Genomic DNA, 20542 nt, shown 5'->3' with positions numbered 1-20542 from the left:
AGGTGCTAAAACTGGTTGGTGAGGTGTGAACTGCAGGCAGCCTCATCTATAATCCTGTTTTGATTGTTGTTTTCCTCCTAACCACAAATGTGGATACTTTTTTTTTTAATCAAATCATAATTTCTATTTTCTGTCCCCCCCCTGGCAACTACACCAGTATCCTCTGGCTGGGAAACACTGGTCAGTACAGCTCAGTAATAAAACAGATATAACAGGATCCCAAACATGTTTTATCCAGCTCAGATTTTTCTAGTTGGATAAAAAACAGAAAATGAGACCCAAAAATTATAATCACATAAACTTGAGGTCTCATTTCCCTAATTCTTAGCTCTTAACCTAACATTTTTAATTTGCTGCGGGTCTCTGAGGGTTCAACCTTATATTATTAGCAGAGACACCGTCGTCCCCTCCGGCTATCTGAATATAAAACACATTTCCCTTTGGAGCGCGTCCTCATTTGCGTGTTTCCTGCCTCAACTCGGCTCAGCCTGTGTCCACATTTCCATACAAGTGCGTCCTCGGCTCCAGCCCTCGTTTGACAGTCAAACCAGGCGGCGGGGCTCCTTTTCTCCGCCCTGCGCATCCCGCATCCAGTCGCTATCTGAGAGGAGCGCAGGGGAGTGCCCTGCACCGCGAACAGCCGACACACAACCGCCTCCTCCTCCTCCTCCTCTTCTTCCTCCTCTCCTGTAGCCGGACTCTTCAGCCAGAGAAACTCCACCGACTCCAGCGCTCGTTCTCGCCAGCTACAGCCCCGTCTGCATCCCGCATCAGCCGGCTGCACAGAAAATCGACCCGCGGTCCCCCTTTACGGTAGGCCTGACGGTAAGAGCTGTTGTTTGTGTGTGTGTGTATGTGTGTGTGGCGCTTTTACGCGTTTCCATCAACCAACAATAACCGTACATCTGCGTGTGAACGGATGTTTTGATGCACAGCAGCCATCGGTATACGTGATTTATCCTCCTGAGCTCTTACATTTATGTCAAAAGCGACTTAATCTGCTGTAAATATGGGATAGAAGGATCTGTTGGTTACTGATTGATGGAGACATGAGCTCAGGCTGATGTCACTGCAACACATTTAGATATTATAATTAAATGATGAAGGCCTTTATTTTAAAAAAATAAATAAATAAATGGAACAGCTGGCTGTGAGGAGCACACACACACACACAGCAGGATGGATGCTGGTGGAGGAAACAGGCACCGGACAGCCGACCTACTTAGATCCATTAAAAAGATGAGGAGGATGAGAGAGGAGGAAGAAGAGGAGGAGGAGGAGGGGGAGAGACAGTCTCCAATAGGGAGAGCTGAAGTGATCCATGGTTAGCTGGAACTCTCATCTGGGCCTTCTTCTTCTCTCTCTCTCTCTCTCTCTCTCTCTCTCTCTCTCTCTGTCTTTCTTCATGCTGTAATGTGGCCTGTGGCAGGGTGGGGCACAACTTACAATAAGGAGACATAAAAGCCAGGAGCTGCAGACTATCATGGCCCTACTTTGTTGGATTACATTAAGGGTTGTGTTTTTAAAGAACCAGAGATGTAAAAACAAAGTGCATTTCCTACTCAAGTGCTGTACTGCACTTGAGTACAAATACCTTGAAACTGCAGCGACTTGATACTTTATCTGACAGCTGCAGTAACCTGAGCGTTGTTTTTAAGAGCCAGAGATGCAGAAATAGTTCATTTCCTCAACTGCTGTAGTTAAAAAGGAGGTTTTTCTTTGGCACAACTTTATTTTTACTTCTCATGATTTATCTGACAGATACCAGTTACTCTGCAAAGATTAATTAAATGTATATTTTATGTAAATATTTTACATAGGAAACATGATAAGCTCTTGAAATATGATTCACTGTTATGGTTAAAGCAAAAAAAGATGTTACACTTCAGTATGTAAGGCCTTTTCCTGCTTTATACTTAGCTTATATATGTTTAGTAAGATTTTTTAAGTTACTTTAAGGATAAGGCTGCTGACTCTCTATAAATCCCATGAAAGGACCAAAACAAACAGTGACTAACACGTCTTGCCTGTGTAGCCAAAGCCTAACATATCCAATTCATCTGTCGTTGTCCAGAAACTTTTAAAAACATATAAATGAGCCAGACTGGATGACATGTTTCTCGTCTACAGTGAGCGAAGGCACTTTAGTTTATTTTGAGTCAATCCCACAACCAAATGTGTATTAATCTGCTGCTTAAAATAGTCCCTAACACATGCTCTATTTACTGCTGTTTGAGTAATGTTTGCTAAAAACTACAGTGCACAGCTGTTTTATAAGATTTACATGTTGCAGGCAGATTAAGGGGAGAGATGGACTAACGCGCTGTCGGTTTTAGTCTCTTAATGGGACTTGCTAACAAAAAGCTAAATACAGAATAATATTAGTATCAATTAAGTAAAATTTTGTGCAGGACTGGTACATTTCTACATGGTGTTATTGCTACTTTTACTATTAGTTTCGAGAAAGTCAGGCAGGGAAGAGTGACTGTTTTCACTCGTCTCCAAGTAGAAGCCGTGTTGTTGTTTTGAAAGCTACTCACATATGGTCTCAGTTGAAGGGTCAGTATGACAGTAATCATTATCATATGAATATGTGGAAGTCAACCACTTCCTCTTCAAGTAGTGACCATCTGTTCTTTATAAGGTTTTCTTCAGATATTTTCATACATCTATCAAACAGAGCAGCGGTTCCCAGCGTGGGGGTGACGACTCCCACAAGGGGTCATAAGATATATCTGAGGGGTTTAACAGAAACAACATTTCTGCTTCACAGAGCAGCAGATTTATTCTCATACTTTCCTCTAATCTGCTTTTTTTCTTGTGAATAATTTGGTCATTTTACTCCTTTAGGACTCCTAAATATTATTCAAATGAGGCAAAGAAAATCACTCTTTGGCTGCGAATGTCATGTTTGTGACCAGTTCAACCAGTGATGAGGGGCTGGAAAGTAGATGTTGCTCAGTTTAAAGGGGTCACAAGGCAAAAAGACTGGAAACCACTGAAACAGAATGACCTATTCTTGCCTTTCTAAAAGGAAATCTACTAAAGTGAGAGTGAATTATTATCTTCCATGTATACATAAGACAGTGCTAATACAATAATACTGCAGCTGAACTGGTTCAGTTACATTTGATTCATTTTGATTTGCATGCGGATCAACTAGCACAGAAACTAAAGATAAAAATGGGATTCTTGGGATCTAATAAATCACATTTCTGTCTTGAGAACAGGATGATGATTGTAAAACCATCATGTCTATGTTTGACCCTGGAGATTTCCTTCATTCTCATGCTGCTCACTAAAACTTAAACTTGATGCAGTTTGTTTGTGCTTCATTACAGGAGATAAATATCGCACACATCACTGTGTATGATATGAAAAAGTAGGCTGGTTCTCATAAAAAAAAAAGAAAACTACACAGTTACACTATTTATTTAAAAATGTCCCACAGAAGCTGCCTCAGAAAACCATTTCTCTGTGAAGCACCTGTATGATTTGATTGATCCTCACCAGACCAGATCTCAGGACTGTTTAAAGGATAAGGTGGTGATTTTCTATATTTTTCTTATTGTCAACAAATCTCATGTGCAGAGTCAACAATGAACTGATCTACTTACTTATTGTGTCTGATGTCTTCGGAGCCGCAGACCTCCGTTGTTGTCCAAAAACTATTAAAAATACATCTGTGAACCACACTGCTGCACAGGCTGACATGTTCCTTTAGTTTGCTTAGAAACGGCCACAAAGACTAATAACAACAATCACGTGTTCAGTCTCCAGACAGTAGTTCAGTGTGAGGCAGACACCACTGCACATGAGCGAGAACGCAGCTCTGTTTACAGAGCTTCGCTAGCTTATTGTGCTACACATCACAACCTCTTGACTTTGTGCTACATTGTAAATTTCTGAAAGAACTTCAGTACAAAACAAAGAGGTTGTGATATATAACACAACAAGCTAGTGAAGCTCTGTAAACAAAAGCAGTGGTCGCTGCCTTACACGGAACAACTCTCGCTGTTTTTAGTCTTTGGAGCCGTTTCTAAACAAACTAATGAGCCCAAACTCTTCATAATGAAGGAACATGTCACCCCATGCAATGCTGCGGCTCATTCACCTGTTTTTAATAGTTTTTGGACAACAACAGAGGTCTACGGCACAGAGGAGGCTTTGGATATACTGAGAATACTTGCAAATAGGATCAGTTCACTGTTGGTTTGGATCTGCACATGATGAGATTTGTTGACAATAAGAAAAATATAGACTATCACCAGCCTTAACCTTTAACTCTAGTTACCCCTCGGCTAAATACTGAACTTGGGAAGACTGCCTTCCATGACTTTGCACCTTATAAATGGAGTGAATTACAGAGGATCTTAAAAACTTGAGTGACTGGCCGACTTTGAACTTTCAGTCTTGAATCTATTTAGGGACGTCTGATTGTTTCTGATGCTGTACGACGTGCTTTTGCTTGTTTTCTTTCTCTCTCCTGTACTTAGATCTCTCTCTGAGATTATGTGATTAAATAAAGGTTATACAGGTTATATATTTGCACCTAAGTCTTGATGTGACTTCTGTGTTGCTATAGAAATCTCACTATGTGTTTTTTCTCTCTGTTGTGTGTTTGTTGTGTGAGCAGCAGAAGCATCATGGAGGAGTTAGACGTTCCACAGATGAGGAGAGAAGTGGAGAGCCTTCAGTATCAGCTGGCAATCAACAGAGAGAAATCCTCCATCACCGTTACTGAGTGAGTGTCCACTTTACACACACACACACACACACAAACACACTCTCTCTCTCTCTATCTTTAAGTATCAAATATCAGATTTGTGCTGACAGTGTGTGTTTTTCTGTAGGTTGGTGAAGTGGATCGAGGGATGTGTTTGTGAAGATCCATTCCTGAACCCTGAGCTGATGAGAGCCAACCCCTGGGTGGAGAAGGGAAAGTGTGTGATCCTCTAATGATCACACACACGCACACACATACACAGACACATACACACAATCACGGATGCATCTAAAACTAAAGAATCATGCACTCCCACACACAGTCACGCTGCACTAACTCTCTCTCTTGCGCACACACACACACACACATTATTGCTACTATTATGTTTATTTATTTGGAGACTCCTGAATGCTCTCAATTTATGTGGAGACTACTGTGTGTGTGAGTGTACAGCACTGAGTAGCTTTCTAGAGGTTTGTTTTGACGGACTGCTGAGAAATGTTTAACAACACGTTTTTATTGGCTCTTTACACTGTCAATCAAAATAAAGACTGTTTTGAATTCATCATGTGTGTTATGGTTTGATTGCGAAGCTTTTTTACAGACAACACAGGAAAAAAAATACAGGTCAGAATAAGGCAGTTATGTGTATATACAGCGTGTGTGTTTGTGTGTTTTACAGTAGTTCTCTGATGTATACATTTCGCCTGACGGCGTTGGACATGCCCTCGTTGAAGCGGAACCACACGTCACTGTTGCCCACTGCTGTTCCCATAGCAAGAACCGCACACTTCTCACCTACAGGCAGAGACAATTATATTTATTTATTACACTGAAGAAAAGAGAAAACAATTGTGCTTAAAGCTCCTTTCATGCGACCTCATGACCAGCGCTGAAAAGATTAGTCAGTTAATCTTTCAGTTATTTGACTGGGAAATTAAAAACAAGTTAAATAATTGTTTCATCTACAGCTGCAACTAACAATTATCTTCATAATCAATTAATCTGGTTGTTTTGTCTGACCAGCATGTGTTCAGTTTTTGAGAATACTGAGGGAAGCCAAATGTCTGTCATAGTTGCTTCAAATAAGACTTTAACAAGTAATTGATTATAAAAATTCAGTCAGTTGACACGATTAATTAACTAATCGTTTCAGCTCCAGTTTAATCATATAAAGTGAAGTAATGAGTTATTTAAAGGCCTCTCCAGTGTAAGGATTTGCAGCTTTTAGCTCTCTCATGTCATTAGAAAAACTGAGTCCCTTCAGTATCTTCAACTGTTTTTCAGAGAAAATAAGCAAATGAAAACATCACTTCAGGCTCTGTGAACTAGCGATGGGCAATAGTCTGTATTTTTTGACATTTTATTGGCCTAACAGTTCATTAATTGACTAATAATTAAAATAATCATTAGTTGGAGCCATTTTCATGACACTTAGGCCCAAATTATACTTTTAACATCCGCATAGCCACAAATGTCCCGGTGACTTAAACGTGATAATCTGCTCATGTACACAAGAGTCTGCAAAATTAGGGATGAAACTAAAAACTTTTATATTCCTGATACAGATTGTGACACCTAAACTCAGATCCAGAGAAAAGATCAGATACCAGTGGTTTCTTTTTCCCCAATTTTAAAATATCTCACTACGGGAAACTTATTGGGATCATTTTCAGGTGACATGAGGTCAGGGATTCCTGCAGCTCTTCAAGCTGAGTTAGCAGCTGTGACAGAATGACAGTAACGTACAGCAGAAACACAGATTAAACTGACATTGACAGAAACAGTATTTGAAGAGGACTGGAGGCCTAATGGCAGATATCCGACCCGTTTAATCAGGTCAGTATTGGCGCAAAAGTGATTGTGCATCCCTACCGAAGAAAAATGTTGAAGCAGATTGCACATGTGGAACATGTCTACGCTCGCAGACATCCACCACCATCGAGCAGTATATCATGAACTCACATCAGTGTATCTCAGAAAACAATTCACGATCATCTCTACAGTTCCACTCAAAATGAGGTCCAGGTTTTCAACGTGGGGAATGTAGACGAGGATTTAGAGTCGTGGCCGTTTTAGTCGGCAGTTAATGTTCGTGCTTTGACCTACAAACAGCCACAGCTCTGCACTTCCAGCCTGATTACCCCGTCGATCAATTTCCAGGATGCAGAGCTTTCAGGGAGGCTGGAGATTTTAAAAGGGTCCGACATGTAATTGCCTCCGCAAATGAGCCCTGAAAATGGGCTCAAAAGTTACCGACTGAATAAAAACAGAGGTGTTTGTACACCGTTCTTTGAATAGTTATCATCTACCTGCACACCTGAGATTAGTGCTGAACAATTCATCAAAATATTATCAAAATTGCAATATTAAAATCACAGGAGCTGCAATTTTTTGATGAATGTAAAATGTGTCACAACATACCATTATAAATGAAGCTCTGTGGTGCTACAGAGACGCCCCGGCCTATAAAATCATACTCTCCAGATGTAAGGGAACATGTTTGTTTGGTACAGACCCCAGAAAAAAAACACATCATCATTTTCATGTTTTTTACAGTGAAAATGAAATGCAAAAATGACCATTCTCACTAAAATCGTGACTCAAATCGCAATATCTGTCAAATTAATCGCAATATTATCTTTTTTGCGTATCATTCAACCCTACCTGTGATCCAACCAAAGAAAAGCACTTTGACTCAAACAGGACTATAGATTTTAAATAGTAATTTTACCTGATTTAAACTTGTATGTGTTATAAAAAGTGGGCTCACTCTCGAGAAGAATATTCCAGGTGACCATGTTGGAGGAAAGACAACAATCTCCACAACGCTGTGACCTCTGTTGTTTATGCAAACTTATGCAAACTACTTCTGGTTTTGAACTGCGGCACGTTTGCACACAGCAGTCACGTATGTTTGTTTCCGATGACACAAATTCACTGGAAACAAATAAAAATCATCATTTCACAGTAACTCAGCCCAAACCTGTATTAGGTTTTTGGAGCTATATAGACTTTAAAAATGAGAGACATGTCTAGCCAGTAACGTACAATTCAGTAACACTTTGTTTGTACGGGTCCCTTAATTTTATATTAAATTCCTGAAATTTCCTGGAGTAATTAGCAGGTATTTAACAGTTAATTTTTAGGACATTTCACAGAGAGGGTGGTGATATTTGGTACAAATTATAAGGAAAAAATTGTTAGCTAGTGCCCACTCATTATATTTGGGTCCATATGCAGTTAATTTGCAGAAACTCTTAATAAATTAGACTCTATTCTTCTGTCTTTAACCAACAGAAAATACTTAGTTTTCAGTGTGTATTTGGTGTCAAACGATATATCAGCATATTGGGTTTTTTTCAATAATTTTCTATCAGTAGCTGTTTTTTATGTTGCTAATATGGTAAATATGGTATTATCAATGTTATGGTGGAAAAATGCAGGTGTCTGTGTGGTTGACAGTTAGATCTCCTGCCTACAGTCTGCCACTGTGCTTCAGTGGCTAAATTAGGACCGTTACGTAACACACATCAGTTATCACCTCTTGTGTGTTTGGACCTGAAGTGCCTCGAGGCACTTCAGGTCCCTAAACGGCCTCCCTCTCTCAAAGGGTTTGGACAAATGAAGCTGCGCTGATGTCACTTAGCACAAAGTCTCTACAGTACCTGAGTCTGAGGACGGCTGGACTCTCTGAGGTTTGGGGGCAACAGCTCGACCGAAGAAATCCACCTCCGGCTGCAGGACACAAAACACACAAACACAGAGTTGAAGGGGAGGCTGAAGTCGATCAGGAAGTTTCTAAAACACTGTCCTCAATAACAAGGTCAATATCAATGAACAATCACATGAATTCACACACACACACTCCACCTCTCATTAGCCTGATTTCCCAGTTTCACCATTAGAGACTGTAACCCAGTGGCTTCTCATTATCCTCATTTCTGCCCTCTGGAGGCTCACTCTCTTCATCACTCTATCACTGGACTATTGTAACAACACGTCCTCATACAGAGGCTGTGATGTTCACTGGCGCTCCTCTCTGGCTCCACCTACAGGCACCAACTGAAGCATACAACCGTGAAGCTCAAATCTAGTAGGAAAAGGGTGCCCGTGTCTTTTATTTCTTCTGTTATGATGTTTAAAAATGTGAAGTAAAATGTCATTAATGTAAATGTCACCTGGCTTTTTTTTTTTTGAAAATATGGTGAGACATTATCAAAAATGTACAATAAAAAGATGGAAATCAACAAATCTTTGTGGCACCCTTGGCTCATCCTTCAGGCACCATAAAGGGCCACAACACTCACTTTGTAAACCAGTGAATAATACAGTGGTTTTTACTGTATTTACTGTGTAAGCTAAAGGAGGCTCTGAGCCAAAGCCTGTTGACTGAAGAGTGCAAACCTTTCCAGTAACAAGTTATCTTTCACATTGTCTTCACACAGGCACATCACAGAGATTCAGCTCCCCATGTGTGAACAAAAAGCTGGTCCCCACAATTTAAACCACTTAATTTTCAGTTAAGACTTCAAGAAGAAGTTTTTTCCTCCAGGTACATCTCCAAGGAATCAATGTAAGTCAATGCAATGTCAAAAATGTGTATGTGTCTCACCCTGGTCTCCACTGTGGTCTGTTTCACTATGTTCTCCAGCCTCTGCTGATGGTTCTTGGTAGTTTTAGGCCCGGTGCCCTTTTTTTCTTCCTCTCTCTGCATCACAGACACAGTAGATTATAAATACATTAGATAATTAACACACGGTGACCTGATTGTCTACAAGCTGCACATAACAAACCCACAATCTGCGGGGTAACTCATGTTGTGTGAGTAGAGGCTCACCACTGTGGGGTTTCGTTGCAGCATCAGCTGCTCGGCTCTTCTCATCTTCTCTTGCTCCATCTCTCTGCTGATGGTCTGTTTGGCCTGATAGGTCAGCTGGCGGCGGGGAGGCAGGCCTGGAAACCTGACTACCTCCTCAATACGTCTGCAAACACACACACACGTACACACACACTAAAGTAAACAGCTCTATGCTCACAGCAGGAGACGCACATCGTTTACACAAAATAACACGATGCAGCTGACACAGAGGTGAATCTTGTTAAATTAAGTAAATAACAAAAAGCTTCCACTTTTAGTACCATGGTTTATGTTTTCCAGAATAAAAACCAGAATCTGTCACTCTAAAACCATAATCCTCTTACAGCTGATCTCCATCTCTCTCCAACACACACACACACACACACACACACACACACTGTGCCAGTAAACACTCTCACTCCATGCCTGATGCCTATAAATATAACATAACTAAGACGTAACGCTGTGAGCTATTTATTGCGTGTTATCGCTAAATATCAGTGGTGTTATCAGAATCTGGCAAACTGTAGTGAACAATCCACTCGGATGACTCAGTTCCACCTAAAATATGTTGAATAAAACACGCTGCAGCTCATCAGGGCTGCAAGTGAGGATTACTTTCATTGCAGATTATTTTCTCAATGAATCGTTTAGTCTATAAAATGCCAGAAAACAGTTTCCTAAAGCCCAAGGTGACGTCATCAAATTGCCAGCTTTGTTACAGCAACACTGCAAAATCTAAAGATATTAAATTCATTATCACATAATAGCAAAAATAGCATCAAATCCTCACAAATGCCTGAAACTGAGGCATGTTTTTTACTTTAAAAATGACTTAATAGTAATATGAATAAAATATAGCTCATATTGAGTAGTTTAACTTCTTAAATGTTATCCGTTTAGTTATGAGAGCTGAAGACATAGACAATCTTTATAATCTGTATAATTCACAAACTTCAGTAATTCAGGCTACATTTATTTTAACTTTACATTAATTACATTTATTTCTGTCATTCACATTTGCTCTATGTTAAGGATTTAATGCGCTGAGTGACTGAAGCCAAATATTTTTAAGAGCACTGAGAATATTGTACAACAGATCAGAAACAGAGTTCAACATGAAAGCACAGAACAGTTTTAGATGTTTAAAATGTCTTTTGAGTGTGAAAACAAAGAACTCTTTCTCTCCCTGCTCATAACCTCTGAAGGCAGACTAATAATTAATAATTCTGCCACAGTTTAACAAAACAACAACAACAGTTTCCTAAAAAAAATTTAAAAAGTAGCCCAATCAAAGAGTGCTGCAGGGAGTGGGCGTATCTGCTGCCTGTGAATGTTTATACCCACACTCGCGTCCTAAGTCTTTACCGCAAAGTATCACAGAGAGGTGTTGTGGTGTGCTAACGAGGGCAGGTACAAGAAAGTGTAGACCAGTAGAAGCACCAGTAGAGCCAAAACTAGAGGTAGACCCCAGTCATTGGTGACCAGCACCTCGCTGCAGCGAGCTTGCAGGAAGGAGCCACGCTGCTCCTCGTTAGCGGCTTGCATGGCTTAGATGTACCAGCTAATTATCCCATTCTACCAACACCAGTGTCCTCCTTAGCCCAATAAACGAAGGTCCAAGATGAATGAAGGTCTTCGAGTTAAAGCAGAGTCCAAGTTTGAGCCACAATTCGCTCAATTCTGCTCGTTCTTCTCCGTTTCTGTCTTTTCTTTTAACATTCCTCAGTATTCTCACTTCACTTCTTTTCTTCTCATTTCAGTCCTGTAATCATTCCAACTTCACTCCATCCATCCCGTCATCTGTTCCTCCATCCACCTGTATCTCACCAGTGAGGCTTTGCAGTTGGCTCCAGCATCACCATCACACACACACACATAAGGTGTTAAGGGGATTACTCTCTAAGCCTGCATGCAGAGAACCAGAGTGGTTCGAGAAGCCCAGCAGTGTGCCTGTGTGTGTGTGTGTGTGTGTGTGTGTGTGTGTGTGTGTGTGTGTGTGTACTCACGGCTCCAGGACATATGTGTACTGTCCCTCGGGCGTGCGGTCCTGCCTATATGAAAGGTTATAGGCCAACATGGTGTCAATCAGCTCGCACATCTGCTCCTTCTCTCTGCTGCTGAACAGCTGTGGATTCACCTGGGAGGTAAACACAGGATTGAGATCAGCCACCGTTAAATACTTTGATATTATATGTGAAACATATCCGGTTAATGTCACTTATTCATCTTAATAAATATGTACCCAAAGCAATTAACGTGCATATTCATAAAAACAGAAGTACAAAATGCACATAATCCAACATCAATACACTGAGTTGAATTGTTTCCATAGCAACGAGTACCAAAAACTGTAAGTACAAATTCAATTAAACTTTTCTATAATAACCAATAATTTGGTACGTTTTGTAACATCGTTACTGATTTTATTAACCTGGAAACAGAAAAAAAATCATCAGCCCACTTAACTTTGCTGAAATGTGATGAAACATGTACAGTTAGAAAAACTGTAGGTTAATATGTTTCAACCTTTCATTGACTATTTTAATAAGAGAAAGCCATGACTGGTATCTGATAACACAAGAGTGTTTACGGTGATACCTCTGACGTCCCTTTTTTTGTCTTGTTTGTTGTTTTTTCTTTTTCCTTTGCACTAGTAAATGTACAACATATACTTACATTATATATGTAATCGTATTTACATATGCAACAAACCCCCCAATAAACAGAAGTTTAAAAAAAAAATCTATAATAACTATCATTACATTCACATACAGCCAAACATTATTACATTGGATAAAAGTGAGAATCTTATTCCTTTTTAAAAACTTTATACTGTATTTCATATAGACAATGCTCTATGGTTTTTAAGAACAATATTAAACAGTTAGTTCACAAATAATCACTTTTCTTACATACACTTCTCACAGGCTTCACTGTAAACAGCTTTCAACGTTTTCTACATTTGGTAAAATAGGTCCCATTAAAACTTTTATCCTGAGTGACCGAGACATTGTCAAAATGCTAAAATGAGGTGCGATAGACAAGAATTAGGATTGTTCTATTGATGTCTAAACAAGCATCTTTTTCCATTAGTTATTCTTTCCTTATTTAATTAAAGGATAGGGTTTTTTTTTGTCTTTGCAGATTTGATAACTGGAGTCTATGTTTTTGGACACTAATATTGTGGTTAGTCGTTACAACTTTGAGTGTTGTGGTGCGAGTGTGTCATGTCAGAGCCAATCTCTAGCTGTTCTTGTTGTCTTTCAGACACCCCGGATTAGCTCGTTCCTCTGCACCTGACACAGATGTGTAAATAAATACATATGTGCTTCACGGTGTTTGGCTTCAGCAATTTATACGTACAGGTCGTAGTTTGGGACAGATGATGTCGAGGAGCAGGGTGAGAATGTCAAGGGTCAAGTTGAGCTGGCTGATCCTGGTTCTGATGCATGCTGGGATGTCAGCCAACATTGTGGACAAAGCGTTCCTGCTGCCGAGGAGACGAGAGGAAGCCTGGACAGGACACAACAACGACTCAGTGATCGATATCTGAATTTTTTTGTTTATTATCTAGACTTTTTTTTCTCTCCCTAAAACGTCTTGTGTGTGATTAATACCTCTTGCTGGCTGTGGGGATAGCTGATGCGGGGCACATGCGTGTGAGCAAACAGGAAGTGGAATGTGACCGATAGGAAGGGCAGGTATCTCATCAGGGAGAAGTTCTGCCCGTGCAGTATCACGTGGTTCAGCCTGTCTGAGAACAACAGCCAATCCAGAGCCTCGCATGTACTCTGCAGGTTGGGATCTCTGACTCGCATAGACAGATAATTTTCATACAGGCCCTGAGGAAGAGAGACAGATGCAAATATTCAACCTGATATCAGATAAAAGACATAAAATGAAGTATTATACAAACCCTAAGTGTACTAATATTTAAGGAAAATGCTGAGGCAAAGTGCAAATATTACTTTGAGTAGAGTGAGGAGGGTGTTCTGCGTTTATTACCTGAGAAACCTTTTCATACTCTCCGCTAGATGAAGCCAGGTGTAGAATGTGCTGAAACCTCTGCACTCCGCCTCCTGAACCCGGTGTTTCCTCAAACCCCTGACCAATACGTTTCCTGAAAAAAAAAAAAACACATTGGGATGTTTAGTCAGCATCTAGTATGAAGTTAAAATTTGTCACATCTTGCCATTTAACTACAAAAACACACATTCTCTGCCTTTTCTTATTGTGCCAAATGTTTTACTCTCTTTTCTGACTGGCTGTGCTGATTTTGTCAAATATATAGTTAATGACCACATGACTGATAACTATTATAATCAAGGAATGTCAACATGCAAATATTTGCTTTTGACTTGTATTTATGCTGCACATGCTCACTATTTAAGAGCAATGTTTACACAGCATTCAGCAAATACACCAAATGATTTCTGATTTAAAAACTCCAAGAGAAACAGACTGAAGGCACTTTTACACTTTGCAGTTCTGGGCTGTCTGAGATGATTTTCAAACAGTAAGAGTCACACAGATGGATGACGCGAGCCTCTGCTTTCATATTTTTTCTTCTATTTAAATCGCAGCGCTACGATTCACTATGCACTCAGCGCACAATCTGACCTGTCTCAAATTGATATTGTGCAGTATGACACAGATTGTGATTGTGTAAAGTCTAAAGGCACCTTTATACAGAACATACTGTACCGTTTTGTACGTGGTAACTGGAAGATCTCCTGCCACAGATGGAAAAAGCCTTTGTTCTGGTCTTTCTGCCCCACAGAGACACACTGGATCGTCTTGGCGTTCAGCTGCTTGTGGCCGCGACTGTGGAGGAACTACACCGAGAAGTACACACATTTTGATACACAGTGTACTACTACTACTACTGCTGCTCATACAACAGACAGACTTCATAGTGATGCCACTCACCTGTAGTGTGTTGATACAAGACCTGATGTCGTTGTCCGTCTTCTCACAAAGCGACATCAGAGTACCTGTGTCCACCTTCATGCCCTGCCGCAGTGAGACCTGCATACAAAGAAAAAAAAAAAAAAAACATACCGTATTAGTGTTTTCATGTTTGTCTACTCCTGTGTGTGTATGTATGTGTGTGTGTGTGTCTGAATGTGGGAGCGGACCTCTGCCAGTCTCTGTGCCAGGCGGGAGGGCTGAGTCTGGGGGAAAGTCAGGAGGAAGGCCTGCTGCCTCAGAGGTCTGAGAGCTGGAACATAACTAGAAGGAGAAGGAGTCAATCAGAGAGCAGCAGTAAATAAAACTCATGATTTACATATTGAGCAATTAAAACGCCCACAGCGCCACAACAAAAAAATTCCACAATTTCCACCTCGATGCTGCTGTTAAACATAAGTCACTCTTACAGGTCGTTACAGATGCAGATGATTGGCCGAAGCAGGATGGACTCCTTCTTCTTTTTCTTCTTCCCAGACTCTGTACCGGCCTCTCCGCTGTCTTTCCTGTTCAGAGTTGCCAGCAGGATGTTGATGGCAGCCTTCAGTGCACCACAGATGAGGAAAAGCGTATTTATAATAAAGATTTAAGTGTATTTTTATATCAGTCATAGTTATTTTGCTGGTCTTTACTGATTTAAACAGTCCAGGACATACCGCAGGTGCTCCATCGATCTCATCAATAATGAGGCAGTTAGGTCTCTCATTGGCTCCTAAAACTGACTTCATCTGTGTCGCTGTGTCGATGCGTTTCTGGAAAACCTCTGAGCTGCGGTCATCACTGCAAAAAAAGCAACAATAAGGTCACCGCAGGACGATTACTGTTAACCAAAGCTTTGTGATTTACTGCTGCTCGTCTAACCTGGCATTGATTTCCACCACGTTGTACCCAGCATGCTTTGCTATAACATGAGCCAAGGTGGTTTTCCCCAAACCTGGAGGACCAGACAGCATTGCCACCTACAAAAAAAAAAAAAAAAAAAACCCAAAATAAATGATCTCTTTTAGAACAACTAAAGGTCATTAAATTGAAACTGTATCATCATGAGTTTGCAGGTGTGTTTACCTTGAATTTGGGTCGTTTGTACTGGTCCAGTTCAGCCTCCAGTAGCTCTTCAGTCATCTCAATCTTGGTCTTGAAGCGATTTGGATTCTGATTGGTTTGATTGGGTTTGGATGAGTTCTGGTTGGGAGCCTGTCTGTCGGATCGGACGGGGCGGGACTTCCTCTCTTTCCCGAAAACAACAGTGTCCCACATTTTCAGCCACTTGAGCAGACAGCGGTTGGTAAACTGCAATGAAACAGTCACAAACAAGTTGCGTCACTGTAGGATACTTAATCAGTTTTCACAAAAGACTTCTATTCATGTGAAAGAGGTTTTATTCACTTAAAGTATGTATGTAGACGTGGGCGTAGAGTTATACAGACTTACATCATCACTGAGAAGCTCTGTGTAGTGCCGCGGAGAAAATCTGTCCACCCAGAGTCGAGAGCATCGCCCCTCTGAGTCTTCAGGATCACCTTCTTCTTCCTCTTCTCTGCTTTCAGGCTCAACAAACGCATCGTTCACGCTGCTGGAATGTGACACAAACAAAGAAAGACAATTAAGCAACAAGTACTGCATGTAATCATATTCTTAATGTGTCAGTGTGTGTATGTGTGTGTGTGTATGTGTGTGTGAGAGAGACAGGTAGTGAGTTACCTGGTCAGCAGCTCTGTAAGACGCTGTGATTCCTCCACAACCTGCTGATGACGCTGCATGATTTTTAGAGAGGAAGAGCAGAAATTGATACAAATTTGCAGTCTCAACGGAATTCACTGGAACTAAATTTAAATACATTTTTTCATTTAGGATGTCTAAAATACATCCTACATACACAAATTGCTGTTTGCTCTTTCTGGACCTGTATTTTTATTTCAGAATCAGAATCTGTTTATTAGCCAAGTATGAAAGCATACGAAGAATGTGTCCTGGCGTTTTTCAGTGTTTAAACTAGTCAAATAATGAAGTCAAATTAGCATTTTTTCAAAACATTAATAATTTTGAATTGTTTAAGATGCAATCATCTAAAAATATCAAACTATTGCTGGTTATAAAATGGGATTACTCAGATAAATTGTTTTATATCAGACAATTAGCTTATTTCTTGGCACTAGATATCCTCAAATCTTTCTGTAATAATCTCTATATTTGGCTCATCATAATCAGATGTTTACAGATAACGATTAAACCTTCAGCACACATGACCAATTAGTGTAAACACTGTGTTAGGTGCAGGTTATTTGGCAGATTATAACCAACAACAGGCGCTCTGACACTCACCCTCTCCGCCTCTTGTTCTCTCAGCACACTTATTGGCACTGCGAGCAGTCCCAGACTACCCTGGGAGTTTGGTACCATTCTGGAGTCCACTACCTGCAGACATTCAGGCAAACACAGAATAATACATTAATATAAAATATATGAGCACTGGACACCACAGCGACTGTACACTACCAGTAAATCAGGGTTTAAACTTGGTGTTGCACAAAATATACAAGAGTCGACATCACAGATGTGTAGCTACTGAGGAGTTTAACCTTTGCCCCTGTGTCTTCTTTCTGACGGAGGTAGACCCGACACCCTGATGAGTCTGTCACGCTGATGTAGTCTCCCTCTAAAGGGGGTCTCTTCAGCACATGCAGGGATGTCGCCGCTGTGGCAGGTCGTCTGGGAGACTCTGGGATCGTAGCAAAGCCACTGATATCCAACACAGCTGGGATAGACCTAGAACACAAACATGTTCAGAAGTTTATTAAAGTGTATCGAGGGCTGTAACTGACAATAATTATTTTTCTGGCTTGATATAAATATTAGATTCATTGTTTAATCTATAAAATATGACTGATAATAAATGCCCATCACAGGCTACCAGGGGCCAAAGTTATGTATTTAAATTGCTTTTTTTGCATGATGAAATGAAAAAAAGAAAAATGAAATCAATTTATCCAATTAATCCAATTTGGGCTGCAGCGATTAGTCAATTAATGAATTAGTTTTGTCGACACAAAAATAATCTGAAACTATTGTGATAACTGATTAATCGTTTAAGTCATTTTTCAAGGAAAGAGGCCCAATATTTCCTGGTTCCAGCATCTGGATTGTAGGGCTATGCAGCTTTTCTTTGTCTTTGGTGACATTTGACTGAATATCTTTGTCATTTTCATTTTTGGTTGGCAAGCTATTTGAAGATGTCATCTTGGATTTCAGGAAATTGTTTTCACTATTTTTTTGACATTTTATACATCAGCAATCAAGAAAATAATCAGTAGATTAATTAGTAATGAAAATAATCGTTGGTTGCAGCCAATTCCGATAATCAAAATTGGCATCAATCAACTCTGTCAGTAGACTACTGAATTAATTGAGTAATTGTTTGATTATTATTAAAACATGTTTTTGCACTAAAATCTCTTCCCATCTCTGACTTTTCCCAAAAAGCCTAAAATATTTTAAATATTAAGAGAGCAGTAAGATCTACCACTAAATGCACCTCTCTGTTACCAGTTGCTGTATGTACAGAGTGTAAAATAAACATGAGTAAATACTAAATAAAATGTTTGTCATGTCCAATCATACACTAGATATAAAACCAAGTATATTGTATAAAAACAACTAATGCTCAAAACCCTCACCATACTGTCACCTGTCACCCTCTTTCCTGTCCCTCTCTAAGTTCTTACAGTCTCCCCTCTTACCATCATCCATCTCTCCTACCTGAGGTTGTGAGGGGGGACATACTGCTCTGGAGAGGACGGGGGCGTGATGTCATCACCCTGTGACGGGGCTTTGCTCTCATGAATCTGCGATGAGTTGAAAAGTCGCTTGGCTACACCTGCATCCTGCTTCTGACGCTTTGCCTTTGGCGCTGTCAGAACCAGATCAGGTTAAAAGTTCAAACTTACAACGACAAATAAACACAACAAGAACAAAACATGACATGTACTTCCAGGGTGAACTCACTGATTGGCTGGTCGGACAACAGGTGCTCGATGTCTGATATATCATCTCCTGGACCCTGCTTCTGACGCTTTCCAGGCTTGGGAGATTCCACTGAGACGAACAAGCAAAAACACACACTGTAAATTACATATGTTTGGGTTTTGGACTGCTGGACGCACAAAAAAAGTTCTTTTGAAGATGCAACCTTGAGACAGTGGCAATTATATTCTGACCAAATGACTAAACGTCATCAAAATCAATCATCAAAATTAAACAGGGTCGGTCACAAGATGATTGAGATTGGAAAGAAGAACAAAATACTTTTCTGCAACACAAAATTATGTTTTTTTCTGACCCACAATTTTGTTGTCTATATTAACTATATAAATTGAGTGCCAAAGGAGATTTTTGTCAAAATGTTTTTGTTAAATTCTTGTATGACAGAGCTGTGTCAGTTACACAGTCGAGAGTTTAGTGCATCATCTAGAAACTAGACACCAACAGAAACTTCTGAGTGTGTGTTTGAATGTTTATGATGAAGTTAAGTTGGGTTCACAGGTCAGGAGTGAGATGTATGGAGATGAAAAGAAGAGTTAGATCTTAGGTCTTGCTATGCCTGGTATTTGTGAATTATACCTGAAAGTTCAGTGGTGGAAAGTAACTAAATACATTTACTCAAGTACTGTGCTTAAGTACAATTTTGAAGTACTTGTACTTTACTTGAGTATTTCCATTTTGAGCTACTTTATACTTCTACTTCACTGCATTTATTTGACAGCTTTAGTTACTAGTTACCCAACAATAGATGATATAACAAGCTTTTAAAATACAACACATTGTTAAAGATGAAACCAGTTGTTTCCAACTTTTTTGCTTTTTGACATCTTACAAAAAGCAGTGTGTAGTTGGGGTCACATTTCAGATGTCTATGAGTTGTTAACAGATCCACCAAATATTGATTTTTCCCTCTAAACTTCTCACATGGTTTCATAAAATAAATGTTCAATATTTCACCAAAAATCAAAGATTAGAAAAATCTGTTTTCAGCTTTGGGCTGAAAACAGATTTGTGTATCAGGACTTTGTTTTTTCTTCTTTCCTCTCCCGTTAATCATCTCACGACCCCTCAGGTTCATCTGGTGACCCTTTGGAAGGGCCGACCCTAGGTTGGGAACCACTGGACTAAACCATCTAATTGTATATGAAGTAGTTCAAACTAGCTCCACCTCCAGCAGCTACAACAGTAACATGCTGCTCTAACACTGATGCTAATATATCAGTCAGAGGGACCAAACCACTACTTTTACTGCATACTTTAACTACATTTTGCTGCTAATAACTTATGTATGTACTTTTACTTAAGTAGGATTATTCATGCAGGACTTTTACTTGTAATAGTAGTATGGTCTAGAACTCTGTACTACTCTGTAAAGAGTATGGTGTAGACCTGCTCCATGTGAAAAGTGCCCTGAGATGACTTTTGTTATGATTTGGCGCTATATAAATAAAATTGAATTGAATTGTAATAGAGCATTTTTACATTGCCGTCTTGGTACTTTTTCCTTAAGTAAAGCATCTGAGTACTTATTCCAATACTGTTAAAGGTCCTACTTGAGCTTGTTAGCTAACATTAGTTAAACATCAGGTTTCCTCACCCTCCATCTCAGCCAACACTTCCAGCTCGTCGGCGAACTGCTCTTCGAAGTCATCCTGTATGTCGAAAAGTTCATCATATTCATCCATTTCGACTGTAACACGGTGTAAACTAGACACGCTGAAGTTATTGTAACGAACGGCAAACACACACAAGGCTTTTTTTAAATAAATATTTCATTCGCGACTTCAAGCAGCCGCTCTGTCAGAAAAGATTTCCCGGCAATTTTTTGTTGTGAAGTATTACATCCGGGTAACGCGACTGCTCCGTGTTCTGATTGGTTGTTGAAACTCTTCTCTGCGCCTGAACTCCCATCATGCACCACGGAGTCTAATATTCTTAATATTACG

At 39.9% G+C, this 20542-nt stretch overlaps 3 protein-coding genes across 5 annotated transcripts in view; 2 read left to right on the top strand and 1 right to left on the bottom strand.

Moving 5' to 3' along the window:
* The first annotated feature begins 442 nt into the window (after positions 1-442).
* gng13a (guanine nucleotide binding protein (G protein), gamma 13a) lies at positions 443-5291 on the top strand. Of its 2 annotated transcripts, none has more exons than XM_042399081.1 (3): positions 443-813; positions 4637-4744; positions 4854-5291. In XM_042399081.1, the coding sequence occupies exons 2-3, from the start codon at positions 4647-4649 to the stop codon at positions 4957-4959; spliced, it is 204 nt and encodes a 67-aa protein (XP_042255015.1). In that variant the 5' UTR covers positions 443-813; positions 4637-4646; the 3' UTR covers positions 4960-5291. The 2 variants fall into 2 exon arrangements, with proteins under 2 accessions (XP_042255015.1, XP_042255005.1); XM_042399071.1 differs by having other exon boundaries at positions 722-825.
* Positions 5228-20446, bottom strand: chtf18 (CTF18, chromosome transmission fidelity factor 18 homolog (S. cerevisiae)). The gene is made up of 22 exons (XM_042399000.1): positions 20194-20446; positions 18561-18650; positions 18315-18465; positions 17138-17324; positions 16881-16973; positions 16260-16312; positions 15990-16131; positions 15624-15848; positions 15420-15517; positions 15215-15338; positions 14969-15099; positions 14729-14822; positions 14520-14618; positions 14295-14425; positions 13596-13710; positions 13208-13432; positions 12954-13103; positions 11597-11727; positions 9567-9711; positions 9342-9437; positions 8395-8464; positions 5228-5524 (listed from the first exon to the last, which is right to left on the bottom strand). Exons 1-22 carry the CDS (start codon positions 20279-20281, stop codon positions 5403-5405), a joined length of 2760 nt encoding a protein of 919 aa, XP_042254934.1. The 5' UTR covers positions 20282-20446; the 3' UTR covers positions 5228-5402.
* The window catches only part of slc5a10 (solute carrier family 5 member 10), a 31472-nt gene continuing 31312 nt past the window's right edge, over positions 20383-20542 (top strand). Inside the window, exon 1 of one of the 2 annotated variants that reach the window (XM_042399049.1) lies at positions 20383-20542. The gene's annotated coding sequence lies outside the window, so the exon portion shown is untranslated. The other variant, XM_042399040.1, reaches the window with a different exon arrangement.

The sequence above is a fragment of the Thunnus maccoyii genome, chromosome 2, assembly GCF_910596095.1.
Source record: "Thunnus maccoyii chromosome 2, fThuMac1.1, whole genome shotgun sequence".
NCBI lineage: Eukaryota > Metazoa > Chordata > Actinopteri > Scombriformes > Scombridae > Thunnus > Thunnus maccoyii.
The sequence above is the reverse complement of the archived record's forward strand: the minus strand, read 5'-3'. Positions and strand labels throughout refer to the sequence as shown.